Genomic DNA, 25,246 nt, shown 5'->3' with positions numbered 1-25,246 from the left:
ACAGTCACCAAGACATTGATATTCCTGTTTAATCCAAAATCACCAGCCCACGAGCAGTAGGATCTGACTGCCTTACACTCAGTGGTTTCTAAACAGCAAATAATTTTGTTTCACTTGAGATGACGTCTGTGCTCTGCCAGTGAGAAAACCTTCAATCTACGGTCAAAGACCCAAGATACCCAGAAAGTCCGCCTGTGTCACATGATGCGTTTACACCAATATTGATGAATTTCTGCTTCCAAGACACTATTCAGTCCGCTTATTCAGTAAAAAAAAAATAATAATTGCTGCCATTTTTATGAGAACATCTTAATTTATGTGACATATCTAAAAGGTAATTCTCTGCTGAACAACAAAAAATTACTTAGTTCATTAGTAAAAAAAGAAATTTTCTACTCAACTAGCCTCACACACATGAATCGGACAATCTAGGAGCTGAAGACTTCCCAATCCAAACTGCATTAAACAAACTTCCCAGTTGTATTTTAACACTGAGACTTCTGAATTAGTACAAATGACAATACAGTTTGTTTATTTGGGCAATAAACGCAGCTAGTCAGCTATTGTATCAGTGGTCTGCTCACCTTGTGTGTTTTGCTGTATGTGTACAGATATGCCAATCTGTAGAGGCTCTTGTAGTGCTGGGGGAAGCGGCTGAGACACAAACAGAAGGAGGTGATACACTGCTCTGTCAGGAACTTCCGCTGTTCCTCAAGGTCTGCTGGAAGACCATGAGGAAATTCAGATGCATCTCCACAAGCTTCAGCCTTCTTTTTACAGTCCCACTGTGAGGGGGGGGGGATTGCAGCTTTGATGGGATTGCCAGAAGCAGACTGAGGATCCAACAGAATTTTCTGGCCAGGAGGCTCAGCAGGATGGTAAGATTCTGAGCTCTCCAGCAGCTCTTCTGATTTTCCTGCAACTGAAACATTAAGAGAAGACAAAAGTGACAGGGAAAATTATAAAATGGCAAATAAAATATACAAAATGACAAAAATTAAATACAACGAATGGTAATCCTTTTCTTCACTAAAGCACAGACAGAATTATTGAGTGGTTCCTGAAAAATTATGACTATTCCTGATGTTTAATGAATAAGTAATCTCCAGCTCATGAATAAACAGAGCCACATACTGATTTCTCCATTGTCTTTACTTGGGATTTTCCCTGAGCAATAATAATAATTCAGACAACCTTACACAATGCAGGGTTTTATATACTGTTGGAAGACGGGGGAGGAGGGGGGACAACAACAAAATAAAAGCATAAATTCAGTAAAATTCTATTGCAAAGAAAGGAAGAAAGAATGGAAAATTAAAGCCATCTTGCCAAAGTGAGATGTATTACTCTTAACAACCTACCTAGAACATAATTCCAGAATACAATTTAGGTTCAGACAGAAAGATTAGCAGCACCTAACCTGGCCTTCTGTATAATGTAGACCTACAGTCCCATCCAAATATTTTTGCAATTAACTTGGTAATTCATAGTTCAATTGACCTATCTTTTCTTGAAGGATACAAAAATCTTACTTCAGAAGACATCTGTGACAGTGGGAGCTTCCACATGTCCTCTTAGTTAGTCATTATTGCTGAAAACATGTATGCTACACGCAGATTAATTTTTTAACTTTGATTTTTAGTCATGGAAGTTTACTGTGTCTTTGTCTCTGCTGGAATAAAGAGCCTCTTACATTAGATCTTACCTCCTTGCAGGCTAGAGATATACTAAAGTATACTTGATCCTCAAGTATGAAGCTCCTCCTTTTTCTCTGCTAAGGCTGAACTTCAAGTCAAACGTTTCCCAGAACAGAAATTTTTCAAAATTTGCTTACGCAATCTATGTATCCATTATAGTTTTACTCTACAGATAGCTTTATAGAAAAAAACAACATTTATTCTAAATAGATGTCAGTTATGTAAGAATGCATTCATAGAATCATAGAATCGTTTTGGTTGGAAGAGACCTTTAAGATCATCAAATGCCACCTAGCACTGCCAAGTTACCACTAAACCAAATCCCTCACACAGTCTTTCTGACAGACAACTGATGACAGTAGCACAGCTCACTGCAGACCTGACAAAGAGCCATGTCTTTACTGGTACCCAAAAGATTACTGAATTTAGTGATTATGTAAGTACTATTTTACAAAACCAGGAACTGGCATCCATTTCATCATGTTGATGCAAACATCACCACAGACTTCCCTAGCTTAGGCAAGACTGAAGTAAAATACTCTTAAAAGCAAGAAACCAAAATATGACTAGTTGGCAGTTGTTCCTAGTGAGATCAGTGAAGTGAATCAGGGCTACCCACATACCATGGTTTCTGGATCTATGCAATTGGAAAAGACTAAAGTATAGCGTGATCTGGTAAAAAAGACTTTTAACATCCCACAAAGGGCCACAACCCAGAAAGGTGGGCAGAATTTATACATTGGTCTTGTTTGTCTTTCCCTGCTGAAGTCCAGCCTCTCTATCTACTGCCATATCCAACTGTACAAACATCAGATAATGGGAAAATCCAGCTACTGGTTTTTCAAACAATTTTCCACTGGAATACAGAACACTTAGTATTATTATATATGGAAAAATTTCGTAGAGAGCAATTCCACTTCTCCACTGAAATAAAGTATCCAATGGAATAAAACATCTAATTCCACTATTTGTGCTCTTCTATGTACTGAATATCAATCTGCTACCGGGCCAGAACAAAAAGGGCATCCATACCTGGGGAAAAGAAAAAATGTTTTGTTTGAGATTGTCTTCAAATAACTACTCCTTCAATTATTTACAGATTTGAAACATGGAAGAAAGATTAAATAACAATCTAAAAGAAGGCAAGCAAGTGAAAGGGCCACCACAGGCAGCAGTTTATCATTATTCTTTTCTTTCTAAGGTTTAACAGGTAGTACAAATTGGGATGATGGCCACGTAAGTAAAGTTCTAATTTTAAGCTACACATACATGCAGCCGTAACACCTAGTTAAAATTCTCAGTCACAGTGCACCATATTTCAGGGCTTCTGCATGCCAGAAGAAACATTTTAATGAGAATATACCAGCTGACAGTATCTATAAATCGGGCATACTCTTTTCCTCTGTAGATCCCAGGGTCTCCTTGCTGGGCATCAGTGTATCAGCACAGGTAGCAGAAATCCTCTTCTCTGTGTAAGTCTTCCTCAGGCTGTCTTGAGAACTGGCAGGCTCATTAAACATATCCTGTGTGGAACTGGAGTCAGACAGCACCGCTGCAGTGCTATCCTGACTCCTCTCTGCAAAAGAGATAAAGAAGGAATGCACCATTTCATACTCAGCAAGCTGTTACTTGCATCTTGGCAACAGCAACATAAAACTGCAGCCACTCTGCAAACCTCTTACAAGTGCAATACAGGATCCTTAACAACCACCAATTCTGTTGTCTAGAAGTATTTATTTTCTTCTAAGTTGTCTACTTCACTTATCATTTTCATCTCACCTGTTTGTGCTAAGAAATTAAAACCCCAGTCTTCTTTCACTAGGTATTATTTAACACTAATGTAATAAGAGAGCTCCCTGCCCCCCGACATTTCTTCCTAGAATATAATCCTGGAATTTGATTCAGAAGCAATGATGCACAACTTTCAAAAGCAGTTAAGCTGAGAACGCAGTATTGCAGCTACTATGGCCCTGTAAAATTTCCCAGGTTTATTGGGCCATTTACCTTGAAAAGCACACAGTATAGTTTTGAGTCAGACACAAACAAAGCTCAATTGACAAGAGAAAACCAGGAACAACCATACGGGTAAAAATTACTTGTGAAGAACACAAAAATCAGTACCGTTAGAGGGCAAAGACTTACAGGAGTGATCATTGATGCCATCTATCCTGCAGGTGTTAGATGCTGTTCACCAAATGTTCTGAAAGGTGATTTGATATGGCAAATAAACAATCCATCAAGGAGTGGTGAACATTGGCTGCCGAGTACATTACAGTCGCAACTAAGTTGTTAATCTGCTCATAGCTGTTACAGCACAGGAAAAGTTGTACGGGATCGCGACTTTATCATGGGGGATAAAATTCACACCTCAGAATAAACAGGCAAGTTAAAACCTTCCCCCCATGTCTGAAACCTGCCCGATATAACCCAAGTTCTTCCACACGAAGGGTTATCAGAGGGAACCCTGCACGACTAAAAATGCAGCTTAGTATCTGCAACAGAAAGATGCATGCATATTCCCACTGAGATGGGAAAGTGGCATTTTTCTGTAATACTGTGCCAACATAATTCAGTGTTCAAGAAAAAATTCCAATACAGTCAATTCTCTCTAAATCTGTAGCCCAAAAGATTAATCTCCAGTTTCTGCTAAAGATACAGGGATAGCTTAACCAAGAGGCATGTTACATCCATTGTCTAGGTAGTTCCACTGCATTCTTATTCATTAATTTTCTTGATAAGATCAAGGAAGAAAATTAAAAAAGCAAAAGCCCTTGCTTTGAGATGAGCTGATAATTTAATTACATTTCTTCTATTCCATCTGAAATGCACTTGTTCAGGAGAGAGCTAAGGGCCTCCTATGAATTTCTTTTATCAAGATAAATCCCTCTGCAGACCTTTAGCTTGCAGATCAGGTTCTGCTTATTAGGATTCCAACAAATTTAAACTAAATTTGATGCACTCCGTAGGCTTTTCACTACCACACAAAGAAAACCTTCCCTTTCAGCGAACAGATCTTAATAAAAGTGTATCTTGCAAAAAGAATGGGGGAACAGTATTTGCTTCCTAATTGGAAGTTATATAGCTGGTTAATGATGACAAGTTTTATACAGAAAGAATATAATTATAAAGAATGGGAAGAGTTGGATTCTGAAGAGAGGTCAGTCAAGCTCTAAATAACTCATTTATAAAGCTTTAATAACCTTCTGTGGTACAAATGGATACTATTGAACTCCCAGTTGGCATCAGGAAAAACATTTACAGTAGCTCCCTTGATATTTTTTTTAAAGGAAGTTTCTGCATCTGTGGCAGAGGCTGAATTACTCATCTAGGGAAGAAAAAAAAAAAGCAAACATCCAAACGTTGTCATAAGCCTGGAGGTCAGCTCTGATGTGTGGGTTATGACAGATGAAGCATTAGAATGTAAATCAAGGACTGCTAGGCCAGTATGAGTGATACCAGATCACTAGGAAATGACACTAACTTCTCAGTATGCAAAGACGGACAATGATTTAGCATGTTACATTTCAAATGTATGCACGACAGGGAAGCTTTTCCTGATGGGGAACAAGTGTAAATACCTCCTTACAATTAGCTAGCTATTTTGACCGAAGCTTTTACTAAAATGAGTGTAGGTTTAGGTATGTACGTTCATTCTCCGTTTCTTTCAAGATATTAACTATATTAAAAAAATAATCTTAATGATATTTAACATTGGGCTCCTTAATCACTGAAAAACAGAGGAAGACTACTATCGAGACAACTTCCTATTATTTTAGATACTTCTTGAATGCAGTAGATGCTTTCAAACTAAGTGGGCCTGATGAAAAACACTGGAGTATTTCAGAAATTAGCAGCAGCCACCACTTAGTCGTATTAATTTCTCAGAAGTCACAGAGGATGGGTAAAGTTCCAGGGAATAGAAAACACAGTGTAATACCTATCTTTACAAAGGATAAAAGGTCAAAGCTGTTAGCCAGCCAGCCTTCATCTTCCACAGAATTATTTGAGCATAAATAAATCTGCCTATAAGCACCTAAAAGATAACAAAATCAGTAGTAGAAAATGTGTGTGTATCCCAGCACATACATACACATGTGCCGGTAAAGAATTAACGATTCTCAAACCAGAAATGGCCAAAACATCATGCTATTGTAAAAGCAATTCAGCAAACTAGCACACTTGAATGTATAATCAGTAACTCCACAGAAAAAAAATACATACGGGTCTTCATGTTCTACTGAACACTAATGAAAATTAAGCTTAATTATGGTGTCTGTATTTGGGACCCGCATTTTAAAAAATACACTGAATAACTAGAATGAAATCAGAGGAGAGGAGAAAAAATGATGAGACACTAATGAGATGGTATATAAGAAAAACATTGGGAGAATTGGACTTATTTATCTTCAAAAAGATGAGGGAGAATTTCCAAATACATACAATTAACCAAAATAAAAATGCAATAATTGCTCTTCATATTCACTAAGTACAGAGCAAGAAGCAATGTGTTTTAGTTACAGCAAGAAAATAGCCTTTTTTCTTTTTTTTTTTTTCCTAATTTCTAGTTTAACTGTTACATACAGTTAAAAAGTTGCATAGAGAACCTATGGAATCACTGGAGGTTTTCAAGGACAGGTAGACAAATACCTATCATTTGTTAGGTTACACAAGATGTACCTTAATGTAAAAAAAAAAAAAACCAAACTCTCTCCATACCTAAGTGCTGCAGTATGTAATGCAGAACTCATGACAACTACACTAAGTCGCATCCTAACTCTGCTTTTTAAAAAAAAAAAAAAAAAAAAAAAGAGACAAAAAAAGACATATTTTTCATCCATGAAAGTATTATGCTCTTCTAACCTAACTCACAAATGTATCTTTTATATATATATACACACACTAGACAGACACACAGCATATAGTTTTACGTTCATTGTGTTATAAAGCTTTTCCTTTTTGACTGTAGTTGAGACAGTCATTAGTGTTACTCAACCTCATGCCAAAGACCAATCATGCAGTCTGTGAGACATAAGAATTAATTCCAAATTCCCAACTGCTATTGATAGCTGTCTTTTTGAAAGATGCAAATCCAAGGAGAGCACCAGTGCTTTTTAATAACTTCTGCTGCAAAGACAATTTAACGCAAGTCAGAGTAATTTAAGAGTTAAAGAATTATTGCGCTTAATATTTTGTTTACCTAAGGTATTTTCTTAGTTCCTCCATCTGGCAATAGCAACAAGGCAAACTTTTCCAAAAAGCTAAAGCGATCCCTCAGTTACAAGCAAATGATAAATCAAGGACTAAATATTCTTTTGAGGTCCCTTCCTGTAAAATTTCCTATTATTTCAAAAGCTAAGATAAAAATACAACTGGGTATTAATGTCCCAAAATTATTACCTGTAGTGGAAATGAAGGGAGTAGGGAAAAAGGTCTACTAACCTGTGCATAAGCAACTGCAACAAAATTCCTATTAAAAATATGTCCTGATACTAGATTGTCTCTTTGGTATTATTACATTTTGTTTCGTTACTTGGCTGTATCACTTCTAAGTTTTAGGAAGATTTCAAACAACCTGATGAGCTGAAATCTGTATTTGATGTAAAGTCAAGTATTTTCTCTTTATTTGTAAAGATTAAGGAAATAGCACTTGAAAGCAAATTATTATTTTTTTTTTTTAAACTCATTCCTCATAATGTACGCAACTTGTGACATTTCAGGGCCTGCTGTGTCAGACTGTATCACCTACTCTGTCAATAGGTGAAAAAGAGCGGCTCTGGACAGAAGATGTAAAAAGGTCAAAAGGAAGAATCTTGTTAACTTTTCGAGATATTAGTTAAAAAGCATTTATTATTGGAAAAGTGTGACTGGGAAGAAAGAACTTGTATGTTCATCTGTACTGCCAAGACCGTTACTGTATCACAGTGAGATCCTGTCAGTCACTTGGATAATTAAGTAATTATCATTACTGAAACACATTTGGCTTTGATAGTAGAAAAATATCTGTAGTCCATTTGACCTAATTCTATGCTTAAGAGCATTTTAAGATTAATCATATTGTAAGTGAAATAGTTTTACTGTGTTGATTTCAAAAATCCCTATTCCATGCTATTCCTCCACACCAGAAAAAGCCATTAGTGTGTCATTATCACTGCTCCATTAGCAATCAGGCACAATACCTGCATGCCTACCAATTAACAGTAAAAAGTTGTGTTAAACTTTGGGGAATCTGAATGACTATTTAATTTTAAAATACAACCGGGAAAAAAAAGGCTCAATACTTCACTAGCCATTGTCCTGTGCCAGCATTCTCCCTGTCATGGTTTGGGCTGGGCTGGCCAGGCCACTAAAATGAAAAAGAGATGCTCTCTTTTACGCCTCTCCCCTTCAGATGGGCCGTAAGCCCTGTGGACCACACACTGTAAGCCTTGTTACCTAAACTGTGTCCACTCATAGGGCTGAAGGAGGGAAGAAAGAGACAGTGATGTGTTAAAGTGTCAGTGACCTGACCTAGCAGACATACAACCCTAACGACAGAGCTCTTGCCGCTAAGTATGCTCACCAGGTAACATCTCCCATGGTACAAGCTTACGTTATTTATCTCAGGGGAGCTGAAGTACAGCTTCATGGTGCCTGTATGAATGAGGTATTCCGCCTTTGACAATTAATCACAATGCAGCTCAGTAATTGTGTTGTCTGCCCTCGCATCCTTTGAAACTTTTTGGAAATTAAAAGGAGGTGGGAGAAGGCCTCTGAAACATCTGCATGTGGGTGTAGGTAACAGGCTCAGAGAGCCAACAGGGTATAACTCACTTTTTCTGAATAATAACTTTTTCTGTCTTAAATAACTGAAGGAAAATGTACGCCCACTTATTACAAGAAGGTATCTGAAATGTGATAAACAATAAGCTACAAGTCAAAAATCAGAAATGAGTGGCACAGAAAGCTTTTCTGAAGAGCTATATCCATATGCTAACTCAATTTACAGTAAAGAAAAATCCCGCTGCACAGTTCAGAGCTTATGAATAATTAACTATATATCATTAAAACCAAAAAATCTTGTCTCATGCAATAGAGGTGGGCTGTGGATGCACAGATTCTTTCTTTGTCCTGCCTGCCTGGCACCATATCTCCCCTCTTCTCTTTACTTGTACATATGTGCATTTTTCTTTATCGGTCTGTAGTGAGAAACTTGATGTATCACACCATTCTCATTCTTGAAACATATTCCACCCATAACAGAAGACAACATTCAGATCTGTATCAAAAGGCACTTCCACATTATCAAAAACAAAAGAATTGCAGAGATTTGCATGGGAGCAGATTGATTTCTTGAGGACAGCAAGTCCTCAGAAGGTTTAAAGGGAGTTCTCTTATAACATGAGTCAAAGATGAGAGTCTATGTTTTGTGTGGCTGCACTGAACACTGAAAATGTTTTGGTTACTTGCAGTCCTATATCATTGTTCTTCTGTCTTGAAGTGCAGAGCAACAGAGTATCTCATCACTGTTCCATTTATTTAGTCAAATCCTTTTTACATAATCTCACATTAAATGTCAGTGTGATGCTTTTCCTAATCAGAGAGAGGTTAAATTAGGGAAAGGTAAAAGTGGAGCATACTACAATAAACTGGATCTGATTTATTAGTCATGTAGTCCAGTATACGGTCCCCATGAATATCTGGTACCATGTGCCAGAAAAGGATATGTACTGCAGACCAGAAGATTTTATTTTAAACCGATAGAGAGAATTTTGAAGGGTAAGATTCTAATGTTCCAAAATGTAATGTGGACGTTCTTTTTATGCACAGAAATACCCATTCCATCTTAGAAGCTTATTTAGTTTGGCATGAATGACAACCTGGTGCTGAAAGTTTCTCAGGGATCACCTTTGTCTCATCAGGATGTTGAGAACCCCCGTTTACAAAAAACTGTGCATCTTCATAACATTTGCAGAATTACAGACCAACGAACTATGACGTGAGACTTCTCCCACAGCATGAAGCAAGGAGCCTTTCCCAGTGAGTTTATCATGCAGGTTTTGCCAATTATTAAAAGCAAGCCGTGACAGGTAAAAGCAGGAAGAGAATGCCTGGGGAACAGAGATTTGTAAAAAGGTTAGAGGCAGCACGGGCAATATTGGTTGCAAAAGCAATCAGGCAAAGACAAACACAAAAAAGGACGATTATGTCTAACTACACACAACATACTACATGGCATGGATGAAGACTTAAAACAATATGACATTTTAACACTGCAACAGCAATGGATTCTAAATACATCATCTGCATACCACCACAGTAATATGGAACTGAATATCAACACAACAAAGACGTATTACAGCAAAAAACACCTCACAACAATCTCTCAGTCCACTTTTTGGGAAACAGATTTCTCAATCAGATTTTTTTTTTTTATTTTAATACTATAACTGCTTTCTGAACTAACTTTAATGCTTAGCACAACAATTAGGTGAATTTAAACAATTGGTCTTTACTGACTACCTACATCCAGCCTGTATAAAGGAGGACAATAAGCATGTCTGGTTTGGTATATAACACTGGCCATTTAGCTGTGTAAGTATGGCGACATCCCAGGTAACGATAGTCTTGGTCCCTGCTGAGTTCCTGTTCGTTTCCTACTTTGCTCTTGGAAAATAAAAAGAGCCTAAACCTCAGGCTTCTACTGTCAAATGCAAGTTTTCATTTTGAAGGGTTATAGAACAGCAACAGGCAGGGGTGATGACAGGAAAGATAGGATTAACAGAAGGAAGGAAAAGATGTTGCTGAACGGAAGGACAAGAAAAGAGAAAGGAAGCTGCCTATTTTACACACATGACAGCAGCTAGTCAGCCAGCAAATAACAGCTGCCACTCAGCAATACTTCTGTCTCCTGGAAGGAGATACATGCTAACAGTTGCCATGAGGAAAAAGAAGTTTAGTTACTTTACAAGCTGTATTTACTGGTTCCTTTCTCCCATTTCCATTAAATATATGACTTAAAACCAAGACCAGCATTCCCTGGATATAAAGCTTTTCAATGCTCTCAACTTTAACAGTTCCACCAGTAAAACATGCTGGAGAGCTACAGAAGTACAATGACACATTTAAATATAACGTATCTGAAATAAGTCTGCCCTTACAGGTTTACCTAGCTACACATGAATGCTTGAAGATAGAGTCCCAATATTTTCAAGAAAAGATGTCTGGCTGTACAGTAATTCTCTCCTGCTTGTAATGAGATAATTTCCTGCACTAGAAGGCACATTGTTAGATATCTTGTTAAAAAAAACAAACCAAACAAACAAAAAACCCCACAAACCAAAAACCCCATAAATAACGTAAAATTAATAGAAAAAATAGGGCTTAGAAGGAACTGCAGGAATTCATCTAGTCCATTCCTTTTTCCATCAGGATAAATTACATCTCCATCATTCCTGGCAGATGGTTGTATCACCACTGTTTAAAGACTTCCAGTGCTGAAGTGTTGCAGTGTTATACTATCCCCAGGAACGTATTACAGTGTTTCACTTTTTTTTTTTTGCTAAATAGTATTTCCTAATATTATGCTAAGACTATTTTCTAATGTCCAGATTGAAAATGCAATTTAAGTCTAATATTGTCTGTCCTATCTCCCATGGACACAGACATTCTGGTTTTTGCCTCTTTGTACAGCCTTCAACACTTTAGGTTACACTGCTGTTATGTCTCCCCTTAGTCTTCTCCTCCCTCGCCAAACCATCCCAATTCCTTCTCTCTTTGCTCACAGGTCATGCTTTCTTGAAGGACAGCACACAGAAAAGGTCAAAAGAGGTCTCACAGGTCTGCAGTGACAGGGATCCCAACTAACGTGTTTGCTTGTGGTAACATATGAAGAGACCTTAGTAAGTAATGCTCTTGTTTTGTTTATGTCACATATGATGAACAATATGGATATGAGAGTAATTAAAGTATTGTCAGGCCTCAGAAAGAATAAATATCTGGGTTGAATGTAAGCCAAATGATTCATTTTGTGAACAATGATATAGACAGTTTCGTTTGCTGTCAGAATGGTAAAAAAAAAATAAAGAGTAGTCAAGTGATAGATATTTTCTTGGTATTTTTAGGAACAGTACAATGGAAATGCAGGCACTGGTTTTCTTCAGTGATGTGATTATGTGTAAGATGTCAAGAGCATTTTACTTCAAAAGTATATATTTTAACGCAAGTAAAACGCAAATGCATGCAGAGGAGCACGATATATGTAATAATATAAAAGTGGAAGACTTCTGAGCATTGCTCAGCCTGTTAGCTCTCCTTCCATCTGTAACGGCCCCAAGGCAAATATTTCAGTTTCCAGGGGCTCTTCAAGATGTTGTATCCAGAGTTTAGTTGTGCCAGCAACTTCCAAAACATTACGAATGATGCAGTACTTCACAATTCTACTTGTCACAGTTACAGACTTCCTAAAGATCACCATAACTCCGCTTCTTTCAGCGGCTGACATGTTGAATTGCTTTGGCAGCAGCAAAGCTTAGTCCTAGCTAGGCTGAGGTAGCACTCCCAAGAACTGCTACTTCAGCCCCGGCAGAGGTAGACGTTCCTTAGCTTGCACCTTCAGGGTTTGCTACGCAGCCAGCTTTGCTCCCATCGGGCAATTAGCATGCCACAGTCCATAATATCTTACTTTGAGTGAAGGTACTAACAAAACATAATGGAATATTTGTCTAACTTATGTACCTCCTGGGAACATTTCAACAGCCTTCAGGACCTAAGCAGAGGTAGTCTGAGGCAGAACTGCTTCTCGTGGGGAATATTATTTAGGAAATATTTAAATATTTGCTCCCTTCTGTGTTTTCTGTGTCAAAAGACATGAGAAGGCTAATATAAGAGCCCGATCACTACATAACCCATTCACACTAACACACTACATATGATACCAAAGCAGTCCAATGAATTACTCCCGATTGAAATGTAAGTTTGAATAAAATGAACATTTCTCTATTTAATTTAGTGAAAGAAACAAAGGATCTTCTGTCAGTTTCACCAAGAATTATTTGTTGGGGAAAAGGAATAAATTCACCTTGCAGAGTTTCAGGCATATAAACATTTGTTTCAAAACTATGTTAAAGTTATTTACAAATTACTGTTCTTCAGAAAATGACAATAGGAAGCAGCCCACCCTCCAGAAATAAATTCATATCAAGCAGAGCATTCCTGTGGGGCCTGCCACATTCTACCACCACTAAGCTATACATTGCAGATATTTTACTCCTCCTGCTCATAGATCCAGATGAATAAACAAATGGCCAGAAGAGAAGAATCAAATTCCTAGCCAAATAATAATGTCAGGTTACTTAAATAGTAACTTAATTTCTACTATATATGTATATTGCAAAGTCTTCAATAACACTGTAATACCACCCTACCTTCTGCATTTATAAGCCAATTATTTATGATATCACTTTATATTCTATAGAGATGAGCTGCTAACCAGTCATTGTAAGTGATAGAGAAAAATTAAAAGATGAAGTCTACTGGACTGTCATGCAAATCACTTCGTGCTGATACACAATATATTCAAAGTAGTTGCCACTTGCCTCCTTCAAAAAAGGATAATACTGTTTTGCCTTGCCTTTTTAACAATTTGTCTTGTTTCAGCCACAATTCAAATTTTCACCTGGTCATTTAACACAGGCATTGAAACAGTGTCCAGTCTTCTAAAGACTGAACCCACATCTTTCCTAATAAGCTCAGACATTTAGCTCCAGAGGAAAAAGAAAGAAAAAAAAAATCACCTAACAAACTCCTCCTATCGACATTCCCATTTTGACTAAATGATAGGTGGCAAGTGACAACTTTGAATTTTGTATTTAAAGCTCTGACTGTACATTGATTCTATTTAAAGCACTGAATTTATAGAGGTAATGAGCTTCAATATTGCCCGTGTTACCACAGACCCATCACCCCCCTTGAAATGAGCAGTTTGATCATTCCTGGTCAAACCCCCCATGATTAGAGCACCTCCCTGTGCTGCCAGTATTGAGAACAGGGACTGTACCGTCCGGCGTTGCCTGCTGACGGGGTTTTTTACATTTGACGTAATCGTGGTCAACTGGAGTGGCTGTGTAAGGTGGGGATGTCAGACCTGGACCGGAGGATGAGGGGAGGGAAGTCCCAGGGCCTGGCACTGTTCCGGCTGAAGAGTGAGAGTCTTCATCAATGATGCAAGCTTTTTCCCTGGGAAGGGCAAGGCAAAAAACAAGTGTTAACATAGTAGGGACATATACAAAGAACAAAAGGAGACTACATGTTCTTATGACGTTTCCAATACACTCACTTTTCTGCAACTTTTGGGGTGTTCTTCTCCTCACCCCTGGCAAATGGTCCCTCAGAAGCTTCTTTCATGAAACTAACTAGTATCTCTGCATCTACTCCAGAGTCTGGTTTCCCCACAAGTTTTAAAATAGAAGCATGAAGTCGAAAGTATACCTAGAAAACACCAAAGTCCACTCAGTCAGCAGAGAATTCATAGCTCTGCAACCTATTACAAATAGTCTCTTTTCTGTAGAAACTGCAGGATTTAGTAAAGACAGTCATCTGTTACCTAAACTTACCTGAATAAGACTCTTCCTGCCTTTGAAAGTTGCTTGTAAATGACAAGATCTGAACACTGTAAAAATTTTATAACTGCAACCTATGGAATACAACAATGAAACAGACCTGGTCTGCTTGGAAGCAAGTCACCACTGGGTATGTTCTAGATCCACTACTTTTACCAGACAACACTGTGACAGCAAAGATGTTATGATTGCTATTCCAACTCATGCACGAACTTATGCTTCCATAGGTATGAGATGCTTGTGAAACCTATCCACGTTTGATTTTGAGAAAAACTGACTAATGAACTGTGTGCAGCAAAATACAGAAGTGGAATTTCTGCCTCTCTGTCCAATACTGAGACTCTAAACGTAAACTGTCCTTAGAGCAACATCAACCTGAATAACAGGCTCCATTTCATTCTCCAAGTTAGTCTTGTAAATGTTCCCAGATGCAGAGCACCATGTACATACACCTAATAGTAACAGAATCACAGAATGGTTTGGATTGCAAGGGACCTTAAAGATCTAGTTCTAACCCCCCTGCCCTGGGCAGGGACACCTCCCACTAGACCAGGTTGCTCAAAGTCCCATCCAACCCGGCCTTGAACACCTCCAGGGATGGGGCAGCCACAGCTTCCTCTGGGCAAGTAATATGAACTAATAACTGATACTCCATTATCTGTAGAGAACAAGGTTTTCAAGCTTACGTATTTAACTTTCTTTACCTCCAACGCTTCCATGGCAAGTTCTGGTGGATTATGGTAGTGAATCTTCTTTGGATATCGGGCAGCCTCCTCATGCAAGTAATGACCTGCCTGTTTGTAATGAAGCAGATAGACAACAGGAGGCTGTTTCTGCTTCTCTGCAATCTTTCCCAGCATGTAGTGAATAAGCCACTCCTCTTCATCGCCATCTCCCTCACAGCGAGATGCTGACGTAAAACACAACTTGGCTGTCTCCAACATACTGTCTCGACGCTCTTCCATCTGTGATCAAACGAAGTGTTGAGAATACATGAATTCACTGTGGCTGGGATAAAAAATTCTAAAAATACACTCCGGCATATAAAAGTGCATAAACAAGGTACATCATTTAAAACATTTTCAACCTAAAAGACACCGAACATATCCAAGCAATCAAATACATCCTGACGACCCACAAAATGTGTTTATGGATAGGTTTTTGTTCATTCCAGTAACTGTTGACGCAAATAACCAGAACAAAACAGTAAGACAGAAGTGTAAGAACATGCATATAAATACCAATCTGTAAAATAACAAACCAATATACGTCTACAAAAAGTATTTTTTCTGCTTTTTCAGTGCTGTAATTATATTAACTCTTAAAAGAAAAAAAAAATATTTGTTTTGCTCTGCAACTAAAGTCTGATAGAGCCACTATGGACCACCATCATTTGTGAAGAAACGTATTTTATCTGGCTTGCAATACATCTAATTTTGAGCTGAAAATGGCAAGAATATTTTATTCTTTTCCTCCCAAAGAAATTAACATCAACAGCTTAAATTAAGGTTAGCTGCCAATAAAGTCACATAAAAAACTAGGTCAAAAGATGCATTAATGTAATTTTCTCTCTTTGAAGAAGTTTGTAAATTTAAATTGTTGGGCTATAACGGTTTCCTAAGCACTTGCTGCACTTCAAGAATTATAACATAGCCTTTCCTTTCCCAAATATTTTGTAAGGAGAAGAGAATAATAAGGATTTTATGTATGAGAAACACATTCCTGTAGAGATATCTCCTGGAAGGGAGATTATATTGTTCTAATTGATCTTTTATTAGAATAGAGCTTTTTTTAGGAAATTATGCCTTTTTAATATATTCACTTGAAAAAAGGAAGATTCAAGTAGTCCTAAATAAACTGATTTAATCCATAACTTCAGGTAGCTTCCCTGAATTGTACCTTTTATCTTATAATACAAAATAACTCCAGCATTACCCCTTGAATTCTTCAGCCATTCCCTCATAGCCAAGAGGCCGCACGACAGAGTTTACTGGTCCAAAAAGACAAAGTATTTCCCCTAGCAACTCTTACCACTGTCAGAGAGTATTTGGAATTGCTTATTTTGGCTTAGCAATAAACTACATAGTAACTTCAACTGTTTCATAGTCATCATGCATAAAAAGCTAATGAATTCGTAATAAGTTTTTCTATGAAAATTCTATCAGCCTCCTCATTTTTATCTATTGTTTGAGTAAATAGCCCAAAAATGTAGAAAAGTGGGAGGATGTCTTTAGGATACAAGAGATGACAAATAGACATAGATATCAGAGTAATGCCTGATCTTTTCGCTATTTAAATATGTATACATTTCACCTTTTCCTCGAAACGTTGTACGACATTTACAGAAAGGTAAGGTAAATATAATTTCTCTTTCCATAAGGTTACAACAATTTTGTGTCACCTTTGAAAGATAATTCAAAGATCAGGCTCAAACTAATTTTACACAAGAAAGAAAAAAAACCTTTAAATACTGCTTGACACCATCAGCTTATATGAATTAGAATTTCCAATATTACCAAGTAACCATACAGTCTAATATGTGGTATACAGCATGTAACTATTTAATTTAAAAAGTTATTACATTAGAAAAGATAATTTAAAATATTTAAAAATTTCATACTGCTCTTAGTTAGATCCCACCTGCTGCACAACTTCAGGGGGGAGTTCTGATTTCCATTGCTTAAGCTGTCGGGACGCAAAAGAATGCAGGGCATAGGAAATAGTGCCATATTCTATCCACAAGGAGAGGTTAGAGCTGTCAATCTCTAGGGCTCGCTTGAAGCAATTCAAGACAGGAGTAGAGTGCTTCCAAATTGGGCCATCACTTTTCAATTCATTAGAGTTCAACTTATCCTGAATACGACTTGCCCGAGCCAGAGCCATGCCAGCCCACGAGTCAAACCTATGCAAGTGAGAACACAACACATGAACAATTTCGCCCCTAAACATTACACCGAATGGCACAGGCACAGACAATCTTCATTTTGTTGTATAGCCTAAACATACTGATTTTATTAAAAACGGTTTCCTAATAAAGCACTGTCCCCAGTAATTGTCACACATGAAACAACAAGGTTTATTTGCCATGCGAAACCAGGACGTATATACTTCTAAGGGCAGCACTCCCACTGATTTCTCAGTAACCATGCTGTCCTGTCCAAACACTGCCAGCCTTTATTTCTGTAGGCCAGCAGACAGCCATTATGACATTTTGTATTGCTGGACTAAACTGTGAATGGTCTTTATCATCACCATCATCCAACATCAAAGTCACAAAAACCAAAATGCATTCATGTAGGAAAATTCTGATGAACAATAAAGATTGCTTACTAAGGGGACCGTTCAGGATCTGGTCCTGTGTTTATTAGATCATTGACAATACAGTCTGAAGAGCAGTTTCCATATTTTATAGTCTCACATTAACATCTGGGGTCAACAGCTCTGGAATTTTTCAATTTTGCTATGATTCTAACACCAAAGGAATAATCATAATATTCTCACATTTTTGCTTGTAATTTCTTGCTGATTTCAATTGAAAACCCATTTCTGGGTCAAGTGACCTCAATATTCAGATTCCTGAGGGGAATGGAAGGGGAACTGTAATACAGACATTTGAAGAAGTAACATCTCATATGGCTGGGTTATACTGTGCTACCACATAAAGCACCTTCCGATCACCAAAATGTCACACATTAGAGTAAAAATACATTCCACTCATTTATCTATGAGTTTAGGTTCTAAAGTATCAAAACTACAGAAAAATGGGGGTGGGGGGTAGGGGATGGTAATTTCTTCCTCAAGCTTCAAACAAAAGTTTTAGCAATCTGCTAATCGCAGCTCCCAGACTGGAAGATTCAATAACATTACGCTGCAGCTATTTCCTCTGTAGATTTCACATGTAAAATTGCTCTGTGCCTTCACCTTCCCTTTTGTCTCTGGTACGTGACTGGATTTAGAAACAGTTCTCTTGTCTCAAATCTGTCAAACCAGGGGGTTTGTTACTGAGGCTGATATATCATCTTCAAGGAGAATTAAAATGATAGCCAATATCTAATATGCAAACCCTACAGTAAATTTAAAGATTATTTAATTTCATTTTAGAAGACTGTTATTCAAAACATGCCTTATTTTTAAGATGAGAGCGCTCAATCTTGCTAGTATTTCAGTAAGTTGTATCAAGAAACAAGGTGTTTTGGTTTAAATATCACTTAAATACTTTATTTGAGCTTGTATTCTCTGAGTAGTTCTCTAGCAGCAAGATCAATACTTTTAGAAAGAGGTCAGCCTAAACAGCTAATCCACTGAAGAATGCTGTTTGTGCTATAGCTATGCTATTAAACAGTGACATTTTTCATTCCTTGTCGTGCATGAGCACGTCAAAACAAAAAAACAAAAGGTGCAAAAGAGAAACATTGACTTAGTCCTTGCCCTTCCCAGTTATTCTTGATTTTAATTTAGCTTCCCTGCCCCCCCTTTCATTTTCTGGTTTTAATTTCAAAACAACTAAATATTTAACACTAAGTTTGGGGGTTTGTTTTGTTTGTTGGGTTGTTTTAGAGATGCCCTGAGTTATACAATTGACCTATGATAATGGATTGCAGGCAGGTTTAAGTTTGTTGGTTTTGGTTTTTTTAACTTCTGAAACCAAAAGAAGTATCTTTTGTTGTCTGCTTTTCCGAACTGAAAGAAGTGAGAAGAATGAATGCTATGCAACAGGATTCAATAACACCAACCTGTTTGGACAAATACAAATGTCGTGCATGTAAAATTTAATGGCCTTAGACTGTTCCTTGTTCTTGAAGTGATAGTCTGCCAGAAGATAGTACAACTCAGTCACCACTGGTGGAGAATAGTCTGCACCATCTGGGAGAGATGGTGCCTGAAAATTAAAAAAAAAAAATAATATGTAAAAGTTCAGATTAAATAAAATGTTCATATTAAATGAGCTGCACACTTGCTTCTTCCTTGTAGTGAAAGTAGCCTTTTCATCACAGAATATGAAGGTATTGAATATGAAGACAGTGAAAGCATTCCACAGATACACAGAGCACTTACAAACACTAATGAACATCTCATACTGACTCCATATTAATCAACATTACATTTTGCCATTCCAAGCCTAAAAGCTTTCGTAGTGTCATTCTTATTTCATTTAAATTACCTGAGGAAATCCAACATCATGGAATAAATCATTCCCCTAACCATCTCAAAGTCAACATAAAAACAGTAACAATAACTTCTGACTCCTTTCAATTTTTCTTTTTTTTAAAGCAACTAATTATACCTTGCTGCATGTTCCTTCAATATAGGCAGACACAGTATCTAGGCTCAGCATAGGCTTGTCTGTTCGAGGAACAATTGTAGCAGTCTTCTTCAAAAGGTTGGCCAAATCAGCAGACACAGTACTGGTTTTGTAACTATCAAATTCTGGAAGAGTTTTAGGCTTAAAATATTCAAACATAAACAAAGCATCTTCCCATGTTAGATCAACCTGAAGAGGGAAGTAGATGAGAGGAGAAAAAAAATTATTTCAAATTCGCAAAATTCAGAAGTCTACTAATGACGAGTTTCTATGGCTTTTCTAGTTTGTAAGAATATAGATAAATACTACACTAACAGGAAATAAACCTCTCAAGAACGGAACAGGTAAAGGAGCCATTAATTTATGCTGCTTTTTTGCGGCACAATATTATGCTACAAATATAGCACACTACTCACTGATTTAAGAGACTAAGATATTGGGCTGTAACTTAGTGTACGTGACTGAAAAATAAAGTCATTCTACTTGCTTAGAAGAGTTGCTCAGAAAAGTTGTTTATAAGCAAGAATCAATTGCAAGCATCCTGAGTGACACTGAGATCATGGGTAAAATATGGAGGAGAAAAGCTCTACACCTTCAGTTTCAAACTCAAGTAAGAAGAATAAATGAAATGGGAATAAGACAAAGTTCTGAGAGTCAAAAATCTTCAAACTCTCTACAGAAAGGTACTTTAAGAATTTATTTCTCATTTTCCCTTCACTTTTCTTGCTTGAAAATGGTAAAAAAAAAAAAACATGTTAAAATTTACAGTTCTCTTCTGTTAGACAAAGTTTTTCCTCCTTTTATTATTCATCTTATTCTTTACAGTAAATTTTGCTTCTGTACTAAAAATGGGGAAGTTGCGTTTCTAAAAATCAATTTGCCAATGATTTCAAGAAGAACTTTCTGATCCAGAAATGCCCAAATTTAACAGATTTATTTTTTTAGAGTGACACAGGGTAATCTCCTTATACCTCCCTTTTTCTTAGTTATTCCCATTTTCTTATTATCTTGATTTTCTAACAGGTAAGTTTAAGTGAGAGAATTTACAAATATTGAGTAATAACATAACAGTATTTGTGTATTTAAAAAGGTCTGTTCAAAGGAGCCAGACAATTGTCTTGCTTGTACGAAACTCTTTTTCACTTAAAATTCTACAATCACTTGCATTTAGTAAACACAAAAATCATCTGAGATTTTTGAACAAAATCAGTGATGTTTCAAGACAGCGGATTGCTGACCTGGTTTTGTTGTCCCTTCCTTAATACTACAACCCTCTTCCCAAGGCACTCAGAAGTTGTTCTCTCCCAAACTCAACTGAATCTCACACATTTCTCACGAACAGCTACCGGATATTTACCATTGTAGATTTCAAAATAAGTTATAGTATAATTTAATTCCATAATTTTTAACAGTGACATTTTTCACTTTCATAAACTGCAAGGCTGGCTGTTTAAGTTCTCTTCTCTCAAGCTGACTTTTTTCCTTTCTAATTTTCCTCAAACTCGAACTTCTTCTCTGTTGAAAATAGGAAAGTCACGGCTCAATAAAATTGATTTGTCAATAGTTTCAAAATGGCAGACTACTGTGAATAAGACTATACTAGCATTTCATTTCAAGTATCTGACCCTCTATATTCATAAAGGCTTCCATATTTTTTTAAATGAGTTTGTTTTCTAGAATATGTAAAATGCGTAAATTTTACAAGGAAATAAAAGTAATCTTTCTCCAAAATATATTAAGACGCATTAAAACCAAACAAGGGTATACCTTTCAGCACTTCAGGATATTCCACTGACATTAAATAATACATATCTTACCTGCTGTACTGAATGTTCTTCTAGGTATCTTGCTTTGCTTTTTTTGCTCGGGAAACCATATAAACAATAAAAGCACTGTTCCAAGGCTGTTTCCAGCTCTTCTTTGTATGGATGAGTATCTTCAGAAGTAGATGCTGCAAGTTCTTTCTGTAGTACCTGAACCTAGAACACCACAAATATCAATGATAAAGTCATCTGCGAGCTGAAGACTGCATTAAGCTACCCAGTTGTCTGAAGGCAGATGATGAGAACATTAAGGAACTACATGCATTTTTCCACAATTACAACCAAATATTATCCATATTTCTGTAAACCAGTCTCACACAAGTAATTTCAATGGCACTGTAACTGCAGTACATGCTTTTATTTTTTTTCTATGTTAATTCATGAACTCTTGTCTTTAATCAGTGAGATTAGGTATCAGCTTAATGTTTCAGACTTAAGATCATTCAAAATTTTCCACTACACACTGAGTTGCTTCTGTGAATATAAACACTACAGTTTGTCCACGCTGACAATAAGGAAAAGGCAAAGAAGAATTTCTCCCCGAATTCACAAACATCAATTTCCTCTGCATGGAAAAAAGGGGATGGAGAGGACTTTGTGGAAAACGAAGGGACAGCTAATGAAAATCTGGCTAAAAGGGATATAGAATTGCACAGTATGAATAGTATTATACAGATGGCTACACACCAAGGAAAGTGGCTGGATTGATCCCAAATGACTAAACACTGTAGCAAGTTTCTATCTTTAACTTCAAGATTACAGCAGAAAGAACCCATCAGTAGCATATTTTGGAAGATGCTATTACTCTGAATGCAACTGACATGCCAAAAGACAAAAGGTAACTCTTTGAAAATTTTCACTAAGCTTCCTTAAAAAGCAAACGAAAAAAGAACATACCCAGGAAGACATTTCAGAGTCAATAAAAATATGTTCCCCAACAATAATCTGCATAGTGTGATTTTGGATCTTTACTTCAAAACCAAAACAAAACCCACACACAATCATTGAATTTTAAGAATCAATTCTAACATGTTCCATTATGAAATTTAAATTAAAAAAAATGAAATGTGTTAAGCAGAAATTAATAGTATCTTACACACCCAACACTAATACGTTTTGTGTGTATCCCCAGTATCAAAGCGCACCTGCTACGTCTAAAACTCATTTGAGGTGGTAGAAGAGAAATGCTTCTACTGTAATTATCATTTGTGAGACTGAAGGGTACAGAAAAATATCAAGTTCTCCACTGTCATTTGCCTCTCAAGTTTTAGGAAGCTGTGTACTACCAGGAGAGTTCTATTAACTGTTAAGTAATTTCCTTTAACATTTTTCCTCTGATGGAAGGCATCAACTTTTGTTTATTCATTTTAGTAAAATCTGACTTCTCCAAGCCAGCCACATTCATTCTTCAAGACAGTGGTTAACTTAGGAGGTTCCTCAACTGACATTTTGCAGTCATACATTTAACATGCAAAACATTCACCTATTTGCAATTCGTATAAAAGCTCATCATATTCCTTTTACAGTACTTCAGCTGCCTGTCTATTATCATTTATCATTTTTCAACACCTAGGATTGTAAACTCAATTATTTATGCATATGATGCACGCTACAAGAAGCTTCTCATCACGATTGACTTTCCTGACACTACAAACACTGCACATCATCACGAGGCAAAATTCTGTCATTCTACATGTAAGAAGCTCGTTTGTAAGTGATGGAATTAACTATAAGATGTTAATTCTCTTCTGCTTAAAAGATCAGTGTGCTAAGAACAAGGTACCATTTATTAAGCGACCAAATGCTGAAAAATAAAAGTAAAGACAATTCTTAGAAGGCATTTCAATGAAATTTTGAGTCACAGCAATCATCTTTGAGTCACAGCAGACACCTTATTTCTACTACTTTTCCTGTAAGAATTTGTGAACATTTGAAATTTGCAAAAAGTGTAGATAAAAAGTTGAAAGGAAGATGTAAACATCACAGGATACTGTAAGAAAGGCATGATATTCCTACAGCTGCAAACAAAAATCACATCTAACACCAGTAACAGAATTCTCCCTTGAACAGTGTTCAAAACAATCTTCTGTGTTCTTATTCAGCTTTTAAATTCTTGGCAGTAACCCAGTTCTTAAGAACTCAGACTTTGACTATTGCTAAAGGACTTAACTAAGTATTAACATCTCCTCTTGGACACCGTCTTCAGACACAGGGGATACAATGTACTTGAGCAGACAGTTCAACTACAGAAGGTGATCATTTAATACTAGTCTATAAAAACACACTTTTGTTCAACATTCTTGAAGCTGCCTTTCTCTTCAAATAATTCATCCCATTTTGTCTTTCCTTACCCTTCCAACACCCTCTTGTCTCTGAAAACTAGATTCTTGTGCTCAATAATACCATACTATATTTTAGTTTAAGAATTGGGCAATTCTGACCCTGAAAATTGTAGATTTTGTTCAAAGTATCTGATGACATTTGCAAAGATCTAGCTGTAAATACATTCACAACTCTCAATTATCTGTAGTTTATCCAGGTTCACAGGGCATACTATCAGACTCCCCAGGCTGTGGATACCGGCACACTATACAGACACAATTTAGATTCATCACTTAGGAGCACTGCATCTGCGGGCAAGCTCGAGCCTGGAAATAGGCTATCTATTTTCATGAAGCACAGAGCCTGAGCTAATAAGCCCTCTGGACCCAAGGCAGACCCATGCAGAGGCAACTCAGGTGTATCAGCATTACGCTCCTAATACCAGGGAGACTGAGGAGAGTAGGATGCAGAGATAATCTAATAGTCCTACGCTGAATCAGCCTCAGTTCAAACACTGTTCATTAGCTCCAGCCATACCAGGGTAAGCTGATTCCTGCAGAACCCCTCGGGCTCTCCGCGCCATCCTTCCTAGCTGTCTGAATTACTGTCCTAGACACACTGCTGCTCAAATGCAGAGGTAGATGGGGCCTGGCACTGAGCTGTGGCTAATAAGCTCCAGGGAGTGCTGAGAAGGGAAATTAAGAGATTCACGAGTAGCTCTATGCAGAACTAATCATGATTTTCTCTTGGCTGAAGGTAATAAACCTCAATGAAGTCAAGCTGAATCTGTAAAGTGCCACTGAAATATCCCTGTAAAGCACTGCCTTATGAATGCCACGGTACCGCATTATCGGGGGTTTGCCAACAGCCAGGCTATCCCGACTGTCAGTACTCTGCACAGTGAAAAGCTCACTGCACTTCGGTTTCTAAGCTATGGATAAAGTGAGGAAACAGCAATACACACAGAAATATTCTCCTTCAACCATGGGAAATTTCTTTTCTGGTATAAGAACTAGACCTCAAGGAATAATCTTAAAAAGGTCAAAAACAAATGGGTATCTCCTTTCATCTAATAATGCTACAGCATTACTGCCCAGACACCCATTTCTGGAGCATATTACATCTTCTAACACACTCACGTGAACAACAGTGCAGAGAACACCCTTCAGACACAGGGAAGCAAAGGCCTAAAGTAATTCTTCAGTCTCATCATCTTTTCTCAGTAGATGAACTCTATATGTATATTTGAAGTTATATTTAGTTAATAACAGAAAAAAAAATAGATTTTTTTTTTTTGCGGTCTGTGGTATAAGATCAATGCAGGTATAATCAAACAAGTCAAATTTATCAACAGCAGAACAGCCAAAGCGCCAGGACCAAATCCAGGTAACACCACTCAGGTCTGTGAGAGATAACAGCATTCCAGATGTGCAACTGAGGATAGATGATGGCCTGCAAATCTTTACTCTTGTGATTTGGAAGAAACAAATAACCAAGTTTAACTGC

The 25,246-nt window shown here is 37.2% G+C and overlaps 1 protein-coding gene across 7 annotated transcripts in view; it reads right to left on the bottom strand.

Annotated features, from left to right (window-relative positions):
• Window positions 1-25,246, bottom strand: part of CABIN1 (calcineurin binding protein 1) — a 129,949-nt gene that overhangs the window by 86,064 nt on the left and 18,639 nt on the right. For 5 of the 7 annotated variants that reach the window (XR_008469086.1, XM_054219137.1, XM_054219133.1 and 2 more), the window contains 9 exons: window positions 21,413-21,574; window positions 19,578-19,784; window positions 19,027-19,172; window positions 16,934-17,195; window positions 14,998-15,258; window positions 14,011-14,162; window positions 13,732-13,910; window positions 3,091-3,273; window positions 585-922 (listed from right to left, as the gene is read on the bottom strand). Coding sequence is in view for 6 of the 7 variants with exons in the window: in XM_054219137.1 (XP_054075112.1) it covers window positions 585-922; window positions 3,091-3,273; window positions 13,732-13,910; window positions 14,011-14,162; window positions 14,998-15,258; window positions 16,934-17,195; window positions 19,027-19,172; window positions 19,578-19,784; window positions 21,413-21,574 (1,890 nt within the window). In the remaining variant the exon portion in view is untranslated. The remainder of the gene's footprint in view (window positions 1-584; window positions 923-3,090; window positions 3,274-13,731; window positions 13,911-14,010; window positions 14,163-14,997; window positions 15,259-16,933; window positions 17,196-19,026; window positions 19,173-19,577; window positions 19,785-21,412; window positions 21,575-25,246) is intronic. The other 2 variants (XM_054219136.1, XM_054219139.1) reach the window with 1 other exon arrangement.

The sequence above is a fragment of the Rissa tridactyla genome, chromosome 13, assembly GCF_028500815.1.
Source record: "Rissa tridactyla isolate bRisTri1 chromosome 13, bRisTri1.patW.cur.20221130, whole genome shotgun sequence".
Taxonomy (NCBI): Eukaryota; Metazoa; Chordata; class Aves; order Charadriiformes; family Laridae; genus Rissa; species Rissa tridactyla.
Note: the sequence above shows the minus strand (reverse complement) of the source record. Positions and strands in the feature narration are given on the sequence as shown.